Below are 24,385 nucleotides of genomic sequence, written 5' to 3'. Positions count from 1 at the left end.
ACAAATCTTGTAGTGCAGAGGGACCTTACACCCTGAACAGTGACATAACGACCTGGCACAGACCTCAGAAGAAAGGGCATAATCCATTCTCCCCTGAACCAGGGAAGCCATCCACGAAACATCCAGGCTGGTTTATAACATCATCTGGAAGCAATCCTCTACCACGGAAGACCTACACTGCTTAGACTTTGACCTGCTCAAAAGAGACTTCCCTTGACACTGAGAAGACTTAACAACAACAATGACCTGCTTACAGGACAGGGCTCCCTGCATTGCCCTTTGATTGTGAGGTGAAAGGAGAGGATGCTCCACATCCTGACTTCAATGCGAGATATGCAGATTCCAGGATCTTTAATACAGAAACATGATACCAACAACAGAGACTGTGTGAAAAATAAAAGTGTGTTGGCACTACAGACAATGTATTGGATTGGACGATCTAGCTTGCCTGAAGCCTAGACTTGGTCTTATGCCAGGAAACTTTAGGGGTCGGGTCTCTTTGTACTTAGGCCAGGGTTATTTCTTTCCATGTCCCTCATATTTTGGTGGGCCTATGCAAACAACAATTGCCACTCTAGCGCCATTTTTACTGTGCTCCTTTGACTCTAATCTTTAAAAAGAACTCACTTAAAATTTGAGGTTAACGTAAGCTAATATGCATGTATATGGAAATGTAAGAAAATACTATGCCTGTAATGTTTAAGGAGTTACGTAAGTTTTATGGCTTTAGATTGCTTTGTGTACTGTTAAGAAATATTATAATGTGTTACAATCTGGGGACTTGAGGGACAAAGTAATTGTACATGGATTCTGTCTTATTTATCTTAATGTTCTTTGGCTGAAATTTCAAAGTTAAGATATCAGCAAGGGGACTTCTGAGAATTATGTTATGGGTGATTGTCCTTCCACTGTAACTTTACCTTGTCCTCTTTCTTTGTACCTTTGTTCTCATAATTAAAAATAAAAAAAAATCTAAAAAAAAAAGAAGAAAAAAAGACTTTTTGATTTATATATATATATATATATATATGTTAAATAATGTTACTTAGGTTGTTAAGTAGTGTTAAAGGTTTTTTGTTGTTTCATTTTTGGGCCACATTCGGCAGTACTCAGAATTCACTCCTAGAGGGGCCAGATCAAACCTGGGTCAGCCTTGTGCAAAGCAAGCACCCTACCCACTGTACTATCACTTCAACCCAGTAGAGTTAAAGTTGATATCAGTATCAGTATATAAATGGCATAATGGAAATTCTGAATCAGTTTTTAAAGATATTTTGCCAGTCAACTTGGACCTTAATTCACTAGATTTTTTTTCCATCGTTTTAAAAAGTTCTTATTAGCTGTTGCAGGAATGAATTTTTCCAGTATCCTAAGCTATTGTCCTGAAAATAAAATCTTTAACGGATGTACCTTTGAGAATTTTGAAATCTTGAAATGTGCAAGACATTATTTGTATTACATCATGCAAAGGATTATCTGAGTGTTTTTTTTCCATTTTTTAGGGAAGTGGTTGATTCAATGGTTCAGCATTTTAAAGTTACTATATTTGGGGATCGTAGACCAGTTTATGATGGAAAAAGAAGTCTTTATACAGCCAATCCACTTCCTGTGGCATCTACTGGGGTAAGATGAATCTCTTCACTATCAAAATATGTTTTTTGCAAAGTTCCCTTATATGAATGCAGTTTTTTTTTCTCTTTTTGGGTGGTGGTGGTGGGTGGTGGTGGTGGTGGTGGTGGTGGTGGTGGTGGTGGTGGTGGTGGTGGTGGGTGGTGGTGGGTGGTGGGTGGTGAAAAACTTTTTTTTTTTTGTTTTTGGATCATACCCAGCAGAGCTCAGGGGTTACTCCTGGCTCTATGCTCAGATATCACCCCTGGCAGGCACAGGGGACCATATGGGATGCTGGGATTTGAACCACCATCCTTCTGCATGAAAGGCAAACACGCCTTACCACCCTGCTATCTCTCCGGCTATATGAATGCAGTTACTACCATTTTATTTTATTGCCTATGTGTTCTTTGTCCTTTTTTTAATTTAATTTAATTTAATTTTTGAACCACACCTGCCTGTACTTAGGACTTACTCCTGGCACTGTGCTCAGGGTCACTCTTGATATTGCCCAGGGAACCATGTATGGTGCTGGGGATCCAAGGCAAATATCTTAGTTACTCTATTATCTCTCTAGCATCTGTAAATTTATATCTGTAATTTTAAAATAATTTCAAACTTTCAGAAAAGTTCTAGATATTATGCAGAGAACTTGTATATTACTCATATCTGTATCCTTAGCATCTACCATATTTGTTGAAACACTTTCTTTTGTTCTCTTTAGATGAGAATGTAACTATGGGCCTGGAGTGATAGCACAGCGGCGTTTGCCTTGCAAGCAGCTGATCCGAGACCAAAGGTGGTTGGTTCGAATCCCGGTGTCCCATATGGTCCCCCGTGCCTGCCAGGAGCTATTTCTGGGCAGACAGCCAGGAGTAACCCCTGAGCACCACTGGGTGTGACCCAAAAACCAAAAAAAAAAAAAAAGAGAGAGAGAGAAAGAGAGAGAATGTAACTACAAATATATTTAGAGTAAGAGATACACATGCATTCTTTTTATTTATTTATTTATTTATTTATTTATTTATTTATTTATTTATTTATTTAGGTTTTTGGGTCACACCCGGCAGTACTTAGGGGTTACTCCTTGCTCTATGCTCAGAAATCACCCCTGGCAGGCACAGGGGACCATATGGGATGCCTGGATTGGAACCACAGTCCTTCTGCATGAAAGGCAAACGCCTTTCCTCCATGCTATCTCTCCAGCCCCACACATGCATTCTTATTTTTTTTTTGGTATTATATATGAATAGGTTCAATTATAAACCAATAAATAAAGTTTATTGGTGAATAGTAACATTTTTTTTTTTGGTTTTGGGGCCATACCTGGCACTACTTTGGGGTTACTCCTGGCTCTGCCCTCAGGGATTGCTCGTGAAAGAATTTGGGAGTCCACTTTGAGGTGCTTGGTATTGAACATATTGGCTGCATATGAGCCGTTTTTTAAAGCACAGTTCAGTATCGCTAAGTATGTTCATACCTTTCACCTATGATTACTATTGGTCTCTAACTTTTTACCTTGTAAAATTGAATTTCTGTTCCATTGTACACTAACTTCAGTTTCACCCCTTCACCAACCTAGCCTTTGGCAACCACTGTTCTTTCTCTTTGTTCATTCTCAGTGCCTTATATAAATGGGATTACAGAGAATATTTTGTCTTTTTATGACTGACTTATTTCATATAGCATAATGTCCTCAAGTATCACCCATATTCAGGAATGAACTAAAGAATATAGTGCTGAGTGAAGTCAGAAAGGGATAATTCCAAAATGATATCACTCATGTTTGGAACTTAAAAATACATAGCAAGTTTGCTTCAAAGGAGATATGAGAGAACTGATTCACACATTGAGTTGGGGTTGGGAGCATGTTGAAAGGATCATTGGGGTCCTTGTGGAAGGGATGTGAGTCCATTGGTGAGGGGTACGGAAGAGAATTATGTGCAGAAGAAACCATCATTAACACTATTGTAAATCACAGAATCTCAATTCTGACAAAAAGAATCATCCATGTTCAAAAAGAAAAATGTAAACCTGTTCATTGCAGTTCTAATTATAATAACTAGGATCTGGAAACATCCCTCGTGCACAGTACCAACTAAATAAATTGTGATATAGGATTCAGAAAATTAGCTCAAAGTACAGAAGTACATGCTTTGCATAAGAGAAGCTGAGGTACTACATGGTTCCCGAAGCACAACCAGGAGCACCTCCCTGAGCACTTAGCTTAGAATAGCATCCCCTAGAATGACTGGGTGTGGTCCAAAAAATAAAACAACAAACATGTGCATATATTTGGAATAATACTCAACTCTAAGAAAAAATAAAATATTTCATTTTTCTACAACTTGGGTAGAACTAGAAGGTATCGATTAAGTAGAAATAAATCAAAAGAAAAATCCCAGATGATCTCATTCATATGTGGAACATAAACAAAATAAGGAAATAAACCATGAATGAAAATACTTTTAAATTGACAAAAGCTGAGTTTATCAAGTGGGATGGGATAGGGAAAAGGAGGGTTTTGGAGGGAGATGTAAGATGAGAAGGGACCTAGGAATCATGGTGAAAGGATTGGCACTTTGATATGGACATTGTGCAGTAATACACTGTATGTAGTAAATTTTAACACATAAATAGTAACCAGTTGTAAATCTTGTTACCTAAATAAAAAGAATAAGCAAAATTTCTTTTTAAGACTGAATTATATTCCACTGTATGTATATAATCAGTTTATTTATTTGTCTGTTGATGGATATTTTTGATTAATGCAAATAGTGCTGTTGTAAACAAAGGCACATGACTATGTACTATATTCACTTTTACTTCTGAAGTATAGTTGCTGGATTATTAGTGTGTTATCTGTTTAGTAAAAAAAAAAAATTAAAATCACATGCTGTTTTCCACAGTAGTGTACTGTTTTATATTCCTACCAACAGTGCTCAAGAGGTTCAAATTTTCTACATACTTGCCAATGCTTGTTTTCTGTTTTTTATTTTTTCTGACACCTTAATGATATTAGGGATATTATTTTGGGGGGGTTTGTTTGCTTGTTTTTGTTTGGTTTGGTTTGGTCACACCCAGCAGTGCTCAGGGGATTCTTCTGGCTCTGTGCTCAGAAATTACTCCTGGAAGGTCTGGGGAACCATATACGATGCCAGGATTCAAACCACCTTCTGTCCTGGATTGTCTGTGTGCAAAGCAAACACCCTACCACTGTCTCTCTGGCCCCTGACTATGTTTTTTATTACCTTTCCCAATGACTGATATTGAGCATCTTTTATTTACTCATAGACTTATTTGTATATCTTCTTTATAGAAATGTCTACTCAGATTTTTGTTTTGAATATACAACTGACAATGTTCAGCCAGTTAGCTAGCTAGTCTTTAGGGTCCCCTCAGAGTGGTGCCTGGAGAACCAGTGCTCAGAGGACCGTGTGGTGCCAGGATCATACCTGAATCTCTTACATGTAAAATATGTGTTTCATCCTGCCTGACAAATCATCTCTTCGTCGTTTTGCTCATTTTTCCCCCATATGTTTTGTTCTTGTTTTTGAGTTGTAGGACTTTTTTTCTATAATTCTTCTTCTTTTTTTTTGTTTTTGTTTTTGTTTTTGTTTTTTGGGTCACACCCAGCAGTACCCAGGGGTTGCTCCTGGCTCTATGCTCAGAAATCACTCCTGACAGGCTCTGGGGACCCTATGGGATGCCGGGATTCGAACCACTGTCCTTCTGCATGCAAGGCAAATGCACTACTTTCGTGCTATCTCTCCGGCCCCTATAATTCTTATCAGATATGTGATTGATGATTATTTTCTCACATTTCATTTCATGGGTTGTCTTTTTACTTTGTAGATTGTTTCTTTGATAAACAGAAGTTGTTGTTATTATTGTTGGCGTTAAATATACTGGAAACCCTGTTTCACTTTACTCTCCTTTAGTAATTGATTCTATTTTTGTTTGTTTGTTTGTTTGTTTGTTTGTTTTGTTTTTCGGGCCACACCCATTTGATGCTCAGGGGTTACTCCTGGCTAAGCGCTCAGAAAGTGCCCCTGGTTTGGGGGGGCCATATGGGAAGCCGGGGGATCAAACCTCGATCCTTTCCTTGGCTAGCGCTTGCAAGGCAGACACCTTACCTCTAGTGCTACCTCGCCGGCTCCTGTTTTTTTTTTGTTTTTTTGTTTTTGTTTTTGGGCCACACCTGGCATTGCTCAGGATTCACTCTTGGCTCTTCGCTCAGAAGTCGCTCCTGGCAGGCTCAGGGGACCATATGGGATGCTGGGATTCGAACTGGGTCCATCCTGATTTGGCCTTACTGCTGTGCTATCGCTCCAGCCCTGTAATTGATGATTCTTGCTTGGAAGGATAATTATAATGTTGTAGTGATAATTTTCTAATTCTTTTTCCCCTACATTTATTACTTGGTATTCTACTAAAGGGAGGTTATTTTCTTCTTTTTTTTATTTAATTTTATTTGATTGTTCAGACTGGTCCATATTTGGCCATTGGAAACCCTACATCCTCTTGTAAAATTTATTTTTCAGTGACCAGAGCATTAGAACAGCATGTAAGGCAAATTTTGCTTTGCACATAGGCAGCCAGCTTTGATCTCTAATTAGCTCCCTCAAGCCTGCTAGGAGTGATCCCTGAGTACAAAGCCAGGAGTAAGCCCTGAGCACCTCTGGGTGTGTCACACCTAAAAAAAATATATATTTTGGGGGGGCCCGGAGAGATAGCTCAGCGGCATTTGCCTTACAAGCAGCCCATCCAGGACCAAAGGTGGTTGGTTCGAATCCCGGTGTCCCATATGGTCCCCCGTGCCTGCCAGGAGCTATTTCTGAGCAGACAGCCAGGAGTAACCCCTGAGCAACGCTGGGTGTGGCCCAAAAACCAATATATATATATTTGGAATTGAGGAGTGCTCAGGGTTTATTCCTGACTAGGTGCTCAGAAGTAGTCCCTAGTTGTGCACAGGCAACCATATGTGGTGCCAGAGATTAAAACCAAGTTACTTCAGCTACATATAAAACATACTTTCTTACTGGCATAAATATTCCAAACTCCTATTATGTTTTTCTTGCTGTAGTTCAGTTGGCCATTGTTCAAGGGACACTGGTTTCTTTAAGTGGGAAAATATAGTTTAGAAATCTAAGTCTGGATGCTCTATATGCACTGTTACATAGATATAAATATGAAGGTAGGACATATGAAGGTATAATAGAATTAACAAAAATGGACAAAATTGTAATTATATATCATATAGTAAAACTAACATTTATTTAAAATCATGAGCCCAATTTAATTCTGACCATCACAGGACTAAATTTTTGGGGGGACCACACCCAGTAGCTCTGGGGTTATTTCTGGCTCTGAGGTTAGAAATTACTCATAGGACTAATTATCATCACAGGACACTTCTTTTATTTTTTCATTGTATATTTGTATCTTCCTTCCTAAAACATTGCATCTTCTACTTTTTGTTCAGACCAAGAGTTCATACAGTTTCTGAATTAGTATATCACACCTACAGAAAACAAATCTAATTAGATTTTATTTATTTAGTTACACTACACCTGGCAGTGCTTAGAGGACCAGTTGATGTTGGAAATTGAACCAGAGATCCTGCATGCAAAGCATGTGCTCCAGGCCTTAGAACTATCTTCCTGGCCCTAATAATAAGATATTTTTTGTTTTTGTTTTTTGTTTTTGTTTTTGGGTCACATCTGGTGGTGCTCAGGGGTTACTCCTGGCTGTCTGCTCAGAAATAGCTCCTGGCAGGCACGGGGGACCATATGGGACACCGGGATTCGAACCAACCACCTTTGGTCCTGGATCGGCTGCTTGCAAGGCAAACGCCGCCGCTGTGCTATCTCTCCGGGCCCTAATAATAAGATTTTAAGGTTTATTTTGTGTATAGTTCTTTTCTCCCTTTTCCTTTCTCAGCATCTCCAATTGAGGATTATAGTGCTGTGTTATGGTAAAGAGTTGGTATTGGTAATATTGTGTTATGTTATTCATCTGAATATATTTGCTTTTATTTGTATTCATTGTTTTTTTCTTCCATCTTTGTTGAGTTTACTTTTTTTATTTCTATTTCATTTTTTTAAGGGGGGGGCCACATCCGGTGAGGCTCAGGGGTTACTCCTGGCTATGTGCTCAGAAATTGCTCCTGGTTTGGGGGAACCATATGTGACTCTGGGGGATCAAACCAAGGCAATTCGTCCTAGGTCAGCTGTATGCAAGACAAATGCCCTACCACTGCGTCACTGCTCTGGCCCCTGAGTTTACTTCTTATTTTTCTTTTCTCTCTTTCTCTCTCTCTCTTTTTTTTAGTGAAGCAAAGTAATTTTTATTGAAACTTATTTAGAAAGATGTGAAGGGAGAAAAAGGAAAATTGTGTGTGTAAATGAGAAACCAGCTTCTCCAGAGTAGAAATAGGCAAGCAAAGAAACAGAGATAACCAGGCAAGATATTTGTTCAAGGAAGAGGATTGACTCCAAGAGCAAGCTGGGCTTTAATTTTTCCAGTGTGTAGAATTTCATTTAACATGCATCTAAGAGTCAAACTTATTTCCAGAAGTATCCTCAGAATTAGATTAGTAACTTTAATATTTTGTGGTCTGTTCTGTTCTGCCATTTCTGTGTTTCTGCTTCATTATTCTTACATTTGTTTCTCTCTTCCAAAATAAGCAATTATGAATAATTTTCACTTTCCCCTCCTCTTGCACATAGAAGATGACATAGTATTTGTGACTTTCTCTAGTTTTTTTTTTTTATTTAACAGTTTAGATTAAAAATTGTTTCATAGCAGGTCTAAGAGATCTTTTGTTTTTTTTTTCCTTGGGACCACACTTAATGGTGCTTAGGGATCACTCCTGGTGGGCTCGGGGTACCATATGGGGTGCAGAAAATCAAACCTGGGTTAACTACAAGCAAGGCAAGTCCCTTACCTGCTGTAGTATAGCCTATAGCCTTTTTATTTTTTATATTTGACCAAATGTTTGGCATTTAGGTTATTTTTTAGTATTTTGCAATGACAGATAATACTGGCATAAATTATTTGTTTTAGTTCATTGATTTATCAAGAAGTTTTTTTTTTTTTTTTTTTTAAATATCTGCCTTACTTTGGGGCTGGAGTGAGAGTGCTAGCAATTTGCCTTGCACTCAGCCAACCCAGGACTGACCTGGATTCAATCCCCATCTTCCCATATGGTACCCCTGTCCTACCAGGAGTAAATTTTTTTTTGTTGTTTTTGTTTTTGTTTTTGTTTTTGGGTCACACCTGGTGGTGCTCAGGGGTTACTCCTGGCTGTCTGCTCAGAAATAGCTCCTGGCAGGCACGGGGACCATATGGGACACCGGGATTCGAACCAACCACCTTTGGTCCTGGATCGGCTGCTTGCAAGGCAAACACCGCTGTGCTATCTCTCCGGGCCCAGGAGTAAATTCTGAGCATAGAACCATGAGTAATCCCTGAGCTCCACCAGGTGTGGCCCAAAAATAAATATTTGCCTTATTTTCTACTAAATATTTTATACATTAAACTGAAAAATAATTGTATTTATCTTTTTGCCTTTAACTGGTTCACTCTTTTCCTATTAACAGGTAGATTTAGATGTTACTTTACCAGGGGAAGGTGGCAAAGATCGACCTTTCAAGGTGTCAATCAAATTTGTGTCTCGAGTGAGTTGGCACCTTCTACATGAAGTATTGACAGGACGAACCTTGCCTGAACCACTGGAATTAGACAAGCCAATCAGCACTAATCCTGTCCATGCTGTCGACGTGGTGCTACGACATCTGCCCTCTATGAAGTGGGTGCTTCCAACTTTGTTTTCCTCTTTATATTTTAAGTATGAAGTCCTCCCAGGAGTTTATTGTTTAGGATCCCTCTATTTAACCTTCAAATGTATATTTTGATTATTTTCACTGAAGAATAGTATGTATACAGGTTCATTGAATGAAGTTAAAATGTTCTGACTTGAAAGTAAATGCATATTCATAGCTATTCTAAAGAATGTTAAGAAAAATGTCTACTTTTTTTTTTCTGGTGCTATAAATATTGAGAAACTGATAAATTTCCAAATATAATTTTATAGCTAAATCACCTGTTTCAAAGGTAATCTCATTATTTATACTCCAGTATAAATACTTTCAATACTGTATTTAAAGTGCTACTTTCAGGTCCAGTGAGAGTACAGAGCTGCATATATACCTTGCTTGTGACCAACCCAGGTTCTAGCCTTAGCCCTTTAACATGGTCTCCTGAGCACTGATAGATGTAATCCTCGAATACAGAGCCAGAAGTCTGGGTCTGACCCAAATATCAAAAAGAAAAAAGAAAACTCAGTATCTGTATGTGTATACATAAAGTTTAGTTTTGAACAATGTGGCATAATTTTTCAAAAATACTAGAAAAAGTTTGAGAGATTTGTGACAATGTAAGAAACTTGAAAAAATGGGGTTGGAGCTGATAGCACAGCGGGGAGGGCTTTTAGCTAGCATGTGTCTGACCTAGGTTCAATTCATCCAATCCATACCTAAGTCTGCCAGGAGTGATTCCTGAGTGAAAAGCCAGGAGCAAACCCCTGAGCACAGTCAGATATGGCCGAGAGAGAGGGGGGGGGAGGGGGAGGGGGGAGGGAGAGGGAGGGAGGGAGGGAGGGAGGGGAAGAAAGAGAGGAGAGAGAGAAAGAGAAACTTGAAAAAAAGAAAGAGAAAGAGAAACTTGAAAAAAAGGGGCCAGAGAGAGAGCCTGGAGGAGTGTGTTTGCCTTGCATGCAGAAGGATGGTGGTTCGAATTCTGGCATCCCATATGGTTCCCCCAAGCCTACCAGGAGCGATTTCTGAACGTAGAGCCAGTAGTAACCCCTGAGTGCTGCCGGATGTGACCCAAAAAAAGAAACTTGAAAAAAATTATAAATTGGATAGCCTAGAAATATCAAGAAAAAATAAAAAGAATGAATATAGTAAGATAGGAGTTAATAATTATTTTGTTATTTCTACCATAAAATAGAAATAAAATCTTATAAAGTTAAAAATTTTCAGAGCGTTGGCCTTGCCCATGCCAGCCCATGCCTTGCCTATGCTAGCCTAGGATGGACCATGGTTCGATCCCCCAGCATCTCATATGGTCCCCCAAGCCAGAAGCGATTTCTGAGCGAATAGCCTGGATAACCCCAGAGCGTCACCGGATGTGGTCCAAAAACAACAAGAAAATTATTTTTCTAAAGTTACAGATAAAGGGCCAGATAGTACAAGGGTTAAGGCACCTGTCTTGCATGCAGCTGACTTCAATTCAGTCTCCAAATGTGGATATGGATCCTTGAGTCTTGTCAGTAGTGACCCTTTTGCACACAGCTAGGAGTTAACCTAACTCCAAAGCCCTCTCCACTAAAACAGTTACAAATAATCATATATTAAGAGAGAGGACAGTAACTTGCCTTGCTTGATCATAGCCAGCTCTGGTTTGATCTTTTCACTGAATATGGTCCCCTGAGGACAGTGCCTGGAGTAATCCCTTAACATAAAGATAGGAGTAAATCCTGAGCAGAGCTGTTGTGCCCTACCTTCCCTCCAAAGAAACCCTAAGTTACATATTCTCAGCTTTAAGAGTCAGTGCCCCTGGGGCCTGTGAGGTGGCGCTAGAGCCTTGCAAGCGCTAGCCAAGGAAGGACCAAGGAAGGACCATGGTTTGATCCCCCAGTGTCCCATATGGTCCCCCCAAGTCAGGGGCAATTTCTGAGTGCTTAGCCAGGAGCAACCGCTGAGCATCAAACAGGTGCGACCCAAAAAAAAAAAAAAAAAAAAAAAAAAAGAGCCAGTGCCCCTGCATTTGTGCTGTTGAGGTTCTACTGTATTTGTGAATGTATGTGTGTATGTGATTGGTGTCTTTTTTTTATATCTTGGTAGTAGATTTACTGAAATTGCTTTTAACAATTTATCTTTAAGGTTGAAATTATTTTAATACTTTTTAATTAAATAGAATTAAAAAAAAATTTTTTTTGGGTCACACCCGGCAGCACTCAGGGATTACTCCTGGCTCTACGCTCAGAAATTGCTCCTAGCAGGCTTGGGGGACCATATGGGATGCCAGGATTCGAACCGCCATTCTTCTGCATGCAAGGGAAACAAACGCCTTACCTCCATGCCATTTCTCCGGCCCCCAGAATTTAAATTATTTTTTAATGTTTAAATGAGAGCTGGAGAGATCATTTAAGTAATAGAGGACATACAAGATCTGAATTTGATCTCTGGCACTGTTTGGCTTCCTAGGCACCTCTGAGTGTGGCCTTGGTATATACCCCGAGGTATTACAGGGATTGGGGGCTCTGGCTCTATTCCCATTCTCTATAAGGAATGGCTCCTAGTAAAAAAATATATAGTTTTAAATAAAATTCTTTTTTGTTTTGTTTGGGAAGAGGATCACCTAGCTGTGCTCAGCGCTTACTTCCTGGATCTGTGCACAGAGATCACTCAATGGTGCTTAGGAAACCATACTGGTGCTAATGATCAAACTCAGACTGGCCACATGTAAGGCAAGCACCTTGCCTGCTGTACTATCTCTGACTCCATAAATGAACATTTTTTTGGTTGCCTTTGGGCCATATCTGGTGATGCCCAGGAATTATTCCTGGCAGTGCTTGGGGAGACATATGGGATGACTGGATCAGCAATGTGCAAGATAAGCATCCCATTCACTGTGCTATCTCCTCAGCCCCCATAAGTGAAATTCTTATTTAAACATAAATAAGTCGTAAGAACAGGGAATTTTAGTGAAGAATTCTTATGCTTTTTCATTTATAATGGCTGCATTTGGCTTTTACAATTTAAAAAAATGTTTTAACTTCATCTCACAATAATAATAATAGAATCATTTTGTTAGATTCCAGTGTTTTAGACTCACTTGTCTTGCACATTTAAATACATATATGGAAAGGAAAGGATTGAACATGCCATTTTAATTTTTGTAGATATACCCCTGTGGGGCGTTCCTTTTTCTCAGCTCCGGAAGGATATGACCACCCTCTTGGAGGGGGCAGGGAAGTATGGTTTGGATTTCATCAGTCTGTGCGGCCTGCCATGTGGAAAATGATGCTCAATATTGATGGTAAGGGAAGTCAAAGTCATATTCTGTGTTGGGTAGTTGATTGTATATGATATATATGTGCTGAAGAACATGCATTTTTGTATATAATTTTATATGGTATCTTAACGTATTAAAACATTTTGTTTTGAGAATCTTCATATAGAGTTTGTACTGAAAGGCTTCTAAATACGCAGTAAGCATATGAAAGCAAATATAAAAGCCAAATGCTATGTGATAAACATGATCAGTTGAGCAGTCTTCTATTATATCTCACTTTTAACATTAAGACATTTTGGGCTGAAGAGATAGTACAGCAGTAGGGCATTTGCCTTGCACACAGCCAGTCACATCCTGACGGATGGTGATTCGAATCCTGGCATCCTATATGGTTCCCGGAGCCTACCAGGAGCGATTTCTGAGCACAGAGTCAGGAGTAACTCCTGAGCGCCGCCAGTGTGACCCAAAAACAAGACATTAAGACATTTCACATAAATACTAGAAAGAAAGAGAAGTACATGGGTCTTGCTGACCCAAGACATTTGTGCCAACTGCTGATGCTTAATGTGTTGCTAATTGTATTCTCATTTTTGTGTTTGCTTCAGAATATTGTTGAGTATATATAAAAGTAGAAAAAAGAATGTGATAAATTGCCATATAGAAAGCCAATATCAAAATTAGCAGTTTTTTGTTTTGTTTTGTTTTGTTTTTTTGGTTTCTCCTGGCTTCACACTCAGAAATCGGCAGGCTCGAGGTACCATATGGGATGCCAGGATTCGAACCAATAACCTGCATGAAAGGCAAATGCCTTACCTCCATGTTATCTCTCCGGCCCCTGTTGTTGTTTGGGCCACACCCAGTGACGCTCAGGTGTTACTCCTGGCTATGTGCTCCTGGCTCGGGTGACCATATGGGAAACTGGGGATCAAACTCAGGTCTGTCCTGGGTCAACCGTGTGCAAGGCAAACGTTTGCCCTACTGCTGCACTATCGTTCCAACTCAGATTTTTCTTTTATCTTTATTTTCTTTTATTATTATTATTATTAATTATTATTATATATTTGAGTAGTGCCAGGAACCAAACCAGGGCCTCACATATTCAAGGCAAGTGCTCTACCAGTGAGCTACAGTTTTATTCGAGTATAACGTGCACCCATGTATAACACGCACCCCTAATTTTCTATTAAAAATTGGTATAAAATTTTGTTTCACACCAAGCATTTTAATTGACAAAAGAATGTTGTTGAACATGTGCGACCATGATAAAAATCATTTATTGACAACGTAACTGGTATAAACACAACACCGAAATAAAATTACCGGTAACAATATTTATTTAAAATGCTCCAATGTCATATTCATCATCAGATACACTAAAGAGTTGTTCCCATTCTTCTCGAGTTAATTTTTCATCAGTGTCCCAGTTGGCAGGAACATCTGTTTCTCCAGTTTCTTCTCTTCTGAGTCTGAATTCCACAGCAGGTCATCTTCTGTGCTGTCCATTTTATTGCTGATGCCTGTCTTCAAAACACTCTTGATGATCATTTCTTTAGTATGTCTTCCCATGATGTTTTAACCCAGATGTCATGAGAGATAGGCCAGGTTTCTTGAGTTTTTTTTTTCTTCACCCTCCAGTACAGTGTGCGGCTGCAGCCCGGAAAAGGCACAGTGCGAACCCACAATTCGCATACGCCCTCATTGGACTGGCTGGCACTGCCACCCCACCCCAGCCCTCATTTATAACACACACCAAACTTTGATTTCTTTTTTTGGTAGAAAATTTTGCTCGTTATACTCGAATAAATATGGTATATCTCTATCCCTGGGTAGTATTTTTTCTACCTTTGCTTAATTATCTACAGTTCTTTTTTTATAGTATTTTAGTTGAATTCCAAACAGCATGTTATTTTGCTCTCAACTATGCTTCAAATATGTCTTCTTATGGTGAGCTCCACAGATCCATTCATCATATTTATCATTAAGCTATTTTAAAATCCCTCATGTTCCCTGCCCTCTTTTCCTTTGTTATTATTACAGAAACTCTGTTACCTAATCTGTAGAATACCTAAGCACCGAAATTATCTTTCATTTACTTCTGGTGTCATTTCTTCATTTCTGAATCTTCTGTATTTCTAAAACTGAAAGTCCTAAAAGTTTGATTCAGAGGCTAGAGCAATAGAAAAATACAGGGTTATGGAGCTTGCCTTGTATGTTGCCAACCCTGATTTGATCTCCGGCATCCCAAGACAGACAGACACGCAGACACACACACATGACACATGTACACATGCATCCTCACCAGAAATAATTTCTGAGTGCCAAGCCAGGAGTAACTGACCACCAAGAACTGTAACCCTGAAACAAACAACAAAAGAAGCTTGAGTCGGGCCAGAGCAGTGGCGCAAGTGGTAGTACATTTGCCTTGCACGTATGTTAACCTAGGACGGACCATGGTTTGATCCCCCGTGGTCCCATATGGTCCCCCAAGCCAGGAGCGATTTCTGAGTGCAGGGCCAGGAGTAACCCCTGAGCTTCACTGGGTGTGGTCCAAAAACCGAAAGAAAGAAAGAGAGAGAGAGAGAGAGAGAGAGAGAGAGAGAGAGAGAGAGAGAGAGAGAGAAAGAGGGGAGGGAGGGAAGAGGAAGGAAGGAAGGAAGGAAGGAAGGAAAGAGAGAGAGAGAAAGAAGGAAGAAAGGAAGAGAGAGGCCAGTGAGGTGGCGCTAGAGGTAAGGTGTCTGCCTTGCAAGTGCTAGCCAAGGAAGGACCGCCCCCCCAAAAAGAGAGAGGGAGGGAGGGAGGGAGGGAGGGAGGGAGGAAGGAAGGAAGGAAGGAAGGAAGGAAGGAAGGAAGGAAGGAAGGAAGGAAGGAAGGAAGGAAGGAAGGAAGGAAGGAAGGAAGGAAGGAAGGAAGGAAAAAAAACTTGAGTTAGTTCTGACTTAGAGTATTTTAGGAGTGCTTCACATACTGTATTGGTAGGCACATGATATCTCATATTTACAATGTTCATGATAACAAGATTAATCAGTAGATTTAGAGATTAGTAAACCATTGTAAATTTCCCAATGACCTTTCAATTGCTAATACTCCTTCATAGGTAATTATTACCCAAATTGTTTATTTCTCTAGATTACCAACTCATTGTATTTTAAATTGTTATTCCTTTAGCAGTAGACCAAACTTGTGTTTTTGTTTTTGTTTTTGGGTCACACTCGGCAATGCTCAGGGGTTACTCCAGGCTCTATGCTCAGAAATCACTCCTGGCAGGCTCGGGGACCTTATGGGATGCCAGGATTTGAACCACCGACCTTCTGCATGCAATGCAAATGCCTTATCTCCATGCTATCTCTCCGGCCCCAATAGACCAAGTTCTTATTTTGGAAACCATAATGTCCTATTTATGACTCAGTAGTCTTTACTAATTTTTATTTATTTATATTTTATTTTAATTTTTGGTTTTGGGGCAATACCCAGTGTGCTCAGGAGTTACTCCTGTCTCTGTACTAAGAAATCAGTCCTGGCAGGCTTGACGAACCATATGGGATATTGGGAATTAAATCCAAGCCCATCTCTGGTCGGCTGTGTGAAAGGCAAATGCTGTGCTGCTGTGCTATATCATTCTAGCTAGCCCCATATGTAAGGTCATCTTTAAAATGGATTCTTTGAAGTGGGATTGATTGGTCATAGTAATTTATAGTTTTGATTGTTGTTGCCAAATTGCTTTCAGTAAAATTTGTTAAAGTTTCACATCAACAAAGAGATTACCTCTTTTCTTACACTTTTACCATTTCAACTATAAAATTATAGATTTCTTTAAAATTAAATTTGCAATATATTTTAATTTTTTTTTTGTTTTTTCGGGCCACACCCATTTCATGCTAAGGGGTTACTCCTGGCTAAGCACTCAGAAATTGCCCCTGACTTGGGGGGACCATATGGGTCACTGGGGGATTGAACTGTGGTCCTTCCTTGACTAGCGCTTGCAAGGCAGACACCTTACCTCTAGCGCCACCTTACCTCTAGTGCCACCTCGCCGGCCCCTTATATTTTACTTTTTTTTTTTTTTCAGGCCATACCCGTTTGATGCTCAGGGGTTACTCCTGGCTGTCTGCTCAGAAATAGCTCCTGGCAGGCACGGGGGACCATATGGGACACCGGGATTCGAACCAACCACCTTTGGTCCTGGATCGGCTGCTTGCAAGGCAAACACCGCTGTGCTATCTCTCCAGGCCCCAGGAGCTATTTTTGAATGCAGAGTCAGGAGTAACTCTTGAGCACTGCCAGATGTGACCCAAAATAAATTAAAAAATGAAAGAAAGAAAAGAGACTCCTTTCTCACTTCTTTCCCGCCAGGGGATCGAACCATGGTCCTTCCTGGGCTAGTGCTTGCAAGGCAGACGGCAGACACCTTACCTCTAGCGCCACCTCGCTAGCCCCAGAATAAAGTTTTTTTTGTTTGTTTGTTTGGTTTTTTTTTGGTTTTTGGGCCATACCTGGTGATGCTCAGGGGTTACTCCTGGCTATGCGCTCAGAAGTCGCTCCTGGCTTGGGGGACCATATGGGATGCCAGGGGATCGAATCGCGGTTCGTCCTAGGCTAGTTCTGGCAAGGTAGGCACCTTACCTCTAGCGCCACCATGCCAGTCCCTTATATTTTAAATTTTATTTCATTTTTTTGGCGTTTTTTTTTTTTTTTTTGGTTTTTGGGCCACACTCGGTGGTGCTCAGGGGTGACTCCTGGCTACTCAGAAATAGCTCCTGGCAGGCACAGGGGACCATATGGGACACCGGGATTCGAACCAACCACCTTTGGTCCTGGATCGGCTGCTTGCAAGGCAAACGCCGCTGTGCTATCTCTCCGGGCCCTATTTTTTTGGTTTTGGTTTTTGGATCACACCCGGTGGTGCTCAGAGGTTACTCCTGGCTCTGTGCTCAGAAGTCGCTCCTGGCAGGCTTAGGGGACTATATGGGATGCCAGGATTCGAACTAGGGTCCGTCCTGTGTTGGCTGCATACAAGGCAAATGCCTTACCGTTGTGCTAAAACTCTGACCCCTATATTAAATTTTATTCTATATTTTTATTCTATACATTTATTATATATATTTTTATTTTGTATTATATTTTACATTTGAACATCTTATCAGAGCCCATCTTACAGGACCCATTGTTTTTTTGGTTTTTGTTTGTTTTTAACTGGCTGGCCCCTGGCAGTGGTGACTTGGGACGGCAGCAGGTATGTTCTGGCCTCCCATTGTTTTTTCTTTTGGGGCCACATTGCTCAGGAGTTACTCCTGGCTCTGCACTCAGAAATTACTCTTGGCTGTGCTTGAGAGACCATATGGAATGCCCTTTCCAGGTCAGCTATGTGTAATACAAATGTCCTCTTTACCTACTATACTATCACTCCAGCCCGTAGTTTATTTTTTTCTTTTTTTTGGTGGAGGGTCACACCTGGCAGCAGTCAGGGGTACTCCTGACTCTACGCTCAGAAATCGTTCCTGACAGGATTGGGGGACAATGTGGGACGCCAGGAATTGAACCACTGTCCTTATGTGTGCAAGGCAAACACCCTACCTCCATGCTATCTCTCTGTTCCCTGTAGTTTATTTTTTCATGAATCCTTTGTTGGATTGTGAACTTCTCTGCTTAGTTTCCAAGTTAAGCACACTTGTCTATAATTTTCAGATATCCCTAATTTCTTCTTGTATCTTTGATGTGGTTTGTTTTGACTTTTGCTACATAGAAATTTTTCTGTGTGTGTTTGTGTGTGTGTGTGTGTGTATTTGTGTAACACCTAGGCATCCCATTTTATTTCTTGTTTTAGAAGGAATGTTTTCACCATTTGTTTTTTCTCTCTCTTTCTTTCCTTGGTTTTGAAGGCCACACACCTGGTGGTACTCAAGTTATTCTTGGCTCTGTACTCAGGAATCACTTCTGGAGGGCTCCAGGAACTATGTGGGGTGCCAGGGATCAAACCTAGGTCAGCCACATGCAAGGCAAAAACCCTGCTGATATATATACTATCACACTAGCCCCCATTTTCACATTAAGTTTGTTTTTGCACTATATGTGATACATGTATATACTTATATACATGTTATATACACACATTATAGGAACATCTGTTGATTCCTATTTTATTTTTTTATCAAGAATGAGTATTGGGGCTGGAGAGATAGCACAACGGTAAGGCATTTGCCTTGCATGCCCAAGGATGGTGGTTCGAATTCCGGCATTCCATATGGTCCCCCGAGCCTGCCAGGGGCAATTTCTGAGTGTAGAGCCAGGAGTAACCCCTGAGCACTGCTGGGTGTGACCCAAAAGCAAAAAAAACAAAAGCAAAAAAAAGAATGAGTATTAATTTTTATCAGATACCTTTTTAGTATCTTTCAAACTGATGATATATCTTTTAACAAATCTTGAACCTAACTTGCTATTCTGGTTTTTTTTTTTTTTTCATATGATACTGAATTCTATTGGCTAATATTTTACTTTTTTTTTTTTTTTGCTTGCTTTGTTTTGGTTTGGGGCCACACCCAGCGGTGCTCAGGTGTTACTCCTGGCTATCTGCTCAGAAGTAGCTCCTGTCAGGCACAGGGGACCATATGGGACGTTGGGATTCGAACCAAGCACCTTAGGTCCTGGATCAGCTGCTTGCAAGGCAAACACCGCTGTGCTATCTCTCTGGCCCCAACTAATATTTTACTTTTAAATCAAAATGCAAAAGTAAGGTTGATCTCATTTACAACTTTCTCTTTTACAGTCTTTTTCTTTTTCTTTTCTTTTTCTTTCTTTTTTTTTTTTTTTTTTTTGATTTTTGGGTCACACCCAGTGGCGCTCAGGGGATCATATGGGATGTGGAATTCGAACCACCGTCCTTCTGCATGCAAGGCAAACGCCTTACCTCCATGCTATCTCTCCGGCCCTTTTACAGTCTTTTCAAGTTTTGATATTAATGTTATATTTTATAAAAATGTAGATTATACCCGGGAGATAGCACAGCGGTGGCGTTTGCCTTGCAAGCAGCCGATCCAGGACCAAAGGTGGTTGGTTCGAATCCCGGTGTTTCATATAGTCCCCCGTGCCTGCTAGGAGCTATTTCTGAGCAGACAGCCAGGAGTAACCCCTGAGCAACGCCGGGTGTGGCCCAAAAACCAAATATATATATATATATATATATATATATATATATATATATATATATATATATATATATATATATATATATTATAAAGTAATCCTGTCATTTACACTTCATTTTAGTGCTGTATTCTAGAAACATAAAAACTCTGTTTTCTCTATTGTGAAATATATTCTTTATGGTGATAAAGTGAAATTCTTCTTATATTTTTACATCAGAATTCTGTGTATTTCTATAAAAAGATGAGAACTTACACACATCCTATCTATTAATTTCCTTCTAATATTCTTTTACTTTCTGAATCACAATGTACACTTCAACAATAACATGAGTGATTTGGCTTGTGGGTCAGCTTTTTTTGTTTGTTGATTGGTTTGATTTGGTTTGGTTTTGGGCCACACACAGCAATGCTCAAGGGTTAATCCTGGCTCTGCACTGAGTGAGTATTCACTCCTGGCGGGCTCCCATAGGAATACCACGTGGATGTTAGGATCGAATGTGGGTTGGCTGTGTACAAAGCAAGCAAGTACTCTATTCACTGTGTTACCGCTTTGGCCCTCACATACTTTTTTTAAAATTAATAGATAAGGGCCCGGAGAGATAGCACAGCGGCGTTTGCCTTGCAAGCAGCCGATCCAAGACCAAAGGTGGTTGGTTCGAATCCCGGTGTCCCATATGGTCCCCCCGTTCCTGCCAGGAGCTATTTCTGAGCAGACAGCCAGGAGTAACCCCTGAGCAACGCCGGGTGTGGCCCCAAAAAAAACAAACAAAAAAATTAATAGATAAGGTATAGGAAGATAGGAAGAACATACTTGTTTGGTCTTATTTGTATCAAATTAGTGTATTTCATCTTTCCTGAGTATTTTGAAATTTTTTTTGAAATCTTTTCCCAAGATTTTAAATTTTATAGTATTCACCAAAAAGTAAACATAGAAAAGAAAAAACTTAAAGCTGGTTCATATGAAATTTTACCCATTTATATATGAAAATAACAATTATTATGAGATACTTTACATTGTGTTTTTTTGGTTCAAAGTCAGTCTTTTAAGTTAAATTCATATGTATTTGCACTTATAACCCATTTCTGCATAGACTTAGCCTCATTTCAAATAGTCACTTTGAGCAAATGTTTGAATTTATGCCCCTTTCAAAGGTTCAGTTTTGGATCGAGCTGTATAAAACATACAATTTAGAGACTACTACATCTTGTAAAACACTTGTTTCCCAAAACTACTCTAAAAAATGGGAATCATTGTTCCCTGAATTATAAATGAGAAAATGAAGAATGAGGAAACTTGAGGTTATTACACCTATAATTTCACAGAATCTGGACATTATCTCAGAGATTTCACTTTAAAATCTTTAGAGTATTACCCCCATTACATATATGAGCAGTGATATGTCAAAAAAAAAAATATATATATATATACATATATATTTTTTTTAGTTTTTGGGTCACACCTGGTGGTGCTCAGGGGTTACTCCTGGCTGTCTGCTCAGAAATAGCTCATGGCAGGCACGGGGGACCATATGGGACACCGGTATTCGAACCAACCACCTTAGGTTCTGGATCAGCTGCTTGCAAGGCAAACACCACTGTGCTATCTCTCCGGGCCCTGATATGTCAAAATATTAATGAATATTATGTATACTAGAAACAAAATCTAGGAACCAGTATATCAGCACTGCAGAATGGTTTAACTGGTTATGATCTTATAGGAGTTCATCTATGATTCCAGACATTTTCTTTTTAGCAAAATAGGGTCAAAGTGGGTTCTGTTCCAAGACTGATATTTAAACCTAAAATAAACCAAATGAATGCACTCATTGATACCTTAGAAATTTTTCTAAGACATTATTCTGCTATTCAAATCAATTGCACTGACATTTCCTGAAGCAGTGAGTACCTTTGAAAAAACATTGGTTTGAGAATTTGGTGCTTTAAAATAAATCCTGGTTCTTACTTTGTGTCTGAATGACTTAAAACACACTTCATACTTTTTCATTATAATTATTTTATTTAAGCACTATGAATACAAAATTGTTATGATTGCATTTCAGTCATAGAATGTACACCAGCTTTTACAGCATACATTTCCTGCCACCAATATTCTCAGTTTCTCTCCCACCCCCACCAACCACCACCTACCTCTGGGGTAGGCATTTTATCTCCTTTCCCTCTTCTCTCCCTCTTTCTCTCCCTCCTACCCCTCTCCCCCATCTTTCTGACACTGGTTTGCACTGTTGTTAATGAAGAGGTACCATGCATAGCACAGAGTGATCAGTTCCAACTATCATTATCATAGTGGATCCCTTTCTACCCCAACTGCATTCATCACTCTTCATGGGAAGCTTCCTATTATATATTGCTCCTCCTGGCCCTCATCTTTATTGTCCCTAGAAAGTATTACCATACTATCTTTTATTTTTCTTACATTCCACAAATGAATGAGATTATTCTATGTATATCTCTCTTCCTCTCACTCATTTCACTGACCATAATATCCTCTATATCCATCCATGTATATACAGATTTCATGACTTCATTTTTTCTAACAGCTTCATAGTATTCCATTGTATAGATGTACTACCGTTTCTTTAGCCACTCTTTTATTCTCGGGCACTTGGGTTGTTTCCAGATTCTGGCTACTGTGAACAGTGTTTGTCTCACCTACAACCTTCCAGGTAGGGGCGCTGTTGAGAGCTGAATAAATAGTTTTCCAGTGAGGTGCTCAAGGTATTTGGGGGCATCTAACTGGCAGGCTCTGGAGTTTTTGGAGCTGCTGGCAGGCTGACAAAGGATTTTGCATCTAACCCGACCTTCTTGCCTTTTTACCCTCCTGTCTGTGTGGATTATTTGCCATGGATAAATATTACCAAGATCACTTCCCCTTCCTAGGGGATAGGAATCAATTTCTCATTCTGGGAGCTTTTTGAGGATCCATCGATAACCAGTCTAAGAGTAAACCTGACAGAGCACAGTGCTGCAATGAACATAGGAATGCAGAGGACTTTATTGTGATTTTGGACTCCTAGAATATATCCCAAGGAGTGGTATTGCAGGATTATATGGAAGTTCAGTTTCTAGTTTTTTGAGGAATATCCATATTGTTTTTACAAAAGGCTGGACCAGTCTACATTTCCACCAACAGTGAATGAGAATCCCTTTTTCCCTATATCCACACCAGCACTAATTGTTCTTGTTCTTTGTGGTATGTGCCAGTCTCTGGTGTGAGATGATATCTTGTTGTTTTGATTTTCATTTCCCTGATGATTAGTGATGTGGAGCACTTTTCATATGTCCTTTGGCCATCTGTATTCTTTGAGGAAATGTGGGTTCATTTCTTCTCCCCATTTTTGGATGGGTTTAGATGTTTTACTCTTGCTAAGCTCTACCAGTACCTTGTATATCTTGGATAATAATCCTTTATCAGATGGGTATTGGGTAAATAGTTTCTCTCATTTCGTGGGTAGTCTTTGTATTCTAGTCACCATTTCCTTTGAGGTGCAAAAGCTTCTTAGGTTAATGTAGTCCCATTTATAATGGTATCTTTTAAACTATCATTCTTTTTCTATTCATATTTGAACATGAGTGTTTCCAAGTTATTCAATCTGGAGTGGGAGGCAAATATGGGACAGAAAGTTCAGAATAGGGTAGTTTTCCAGACTTCTTTCTCTGTTAAAAAGCCCTTCTCTTCTGTTTTGAAAACTTCATTTTATTTTTAAATTATGGCCACATCCACTTTTCCTCTCCATAAATGTGTTTTGTTTGTTTGTTTTGGTTTTTGGGTTACACCTGGTGGCTCTCAGGTTACCCCTGGCTCTGCATTCAGAAATCCTCCTGGCAGCACAAGAGATCATATGGGAAGCTGGGATTCGAACCACCATCCGTCCTGGATTGGCTGCGTGCAAGGCAAATACCCAAGCCATAAATATGGTTTTAGAACCCAAGCCTTTAAGTAGTTTTTTCTACCAATGAATTACAACTCTTGCCTTTTAAAATTATTCTCTAGGGGTTATAAGAGTTAGTGGGGGCCTGAGAGATAGCATGAAGGTAAGGCGTTTGCCTTTCATGCAGAAGGACGGTGGTTCAAATCCCAGCATCCCATATGATCCCCTGTGCCTGCCAGGAGCGATTTCTGAGCCTAGAGTCAGGAGTAACTCCTGAGCACTGCCGAGTGTGACCCAAAAACAAAAAAAAAAAAAAAAAAGAGTTAGTATAGTGGGCAGGGTACTTGCCTTGTACACAGTTGACCTGGTTTGACTCTCAGGCAATCTATGTGGTCTCCCAAGCACTGCCTGGAGTAATTCCTGAACACAGCCAGGAGTGCTAGGTGTGGCCCAAAACCCAAATGAAAAAGATTAATGATTAAAATGCCTTCCTCAGGGAGTAGTGCATTTGTTTGGCATACCACCAACCTAGTTTATGTTCCTGGTACCCTATATAGTTCCCACAGCACCACCAGTAAGCATAGACCCAAGAGGTAGGCCAGTGCCCAAGAGGTAGGTCAGGTGGGCATGATACAAAAACTGAAAAATAAAATGTCTCCCCCA

The 24,385-nt window shown here is 39.8% G+C and overlaps 1 protein-coding gene across 1 annotated transcript in view; it reads left to right on the top strand.

The window, feature by feature from the left end:
• The window catches only part of LOC126011034 (protein argonaute-3), a 122,638-nt gene that overhangs the window by 38,695 nt on the left and 59,558 nt on the right, over window positions 1-24,385 (top strand). The window contains exons 3-5 of the mRNA XM_049774695.1: window positions 1,503-1,623; window positions 9,213-9,421; window positions 12,581-12,717. Coding sequence (XP_049630652.1) covers window positions 1,503-1,623; window positions 9,213-9,421; window positions 12,581-12,717 — 467 coding nt within the window. The remainder of the gene's footprint in view (window positions 1-1,502; window positions 1,624-9,212; window positions 9,422-12,580; window positions 12,718-24,385) is intronic.

The sequence above is a fragment of the Suncus etruscus genome, chromosome 6 (assembly GCF_024139225.1).
Source record: "Suncus etruscus isolate mSunEtr1 chromosome 6, mSunEtr1.pri.cur, whole genome shotgun sequence".
Classification (NCBI taxonomy): Eukaryota; Metazoa; Chordata; class Mammalia; order Eulipotyphla; family Soricidae; genus Suncus; species Suncus etruscus.
This window is presented reverse-complemented; position numbering and strand designations above follow the sequence as displayed.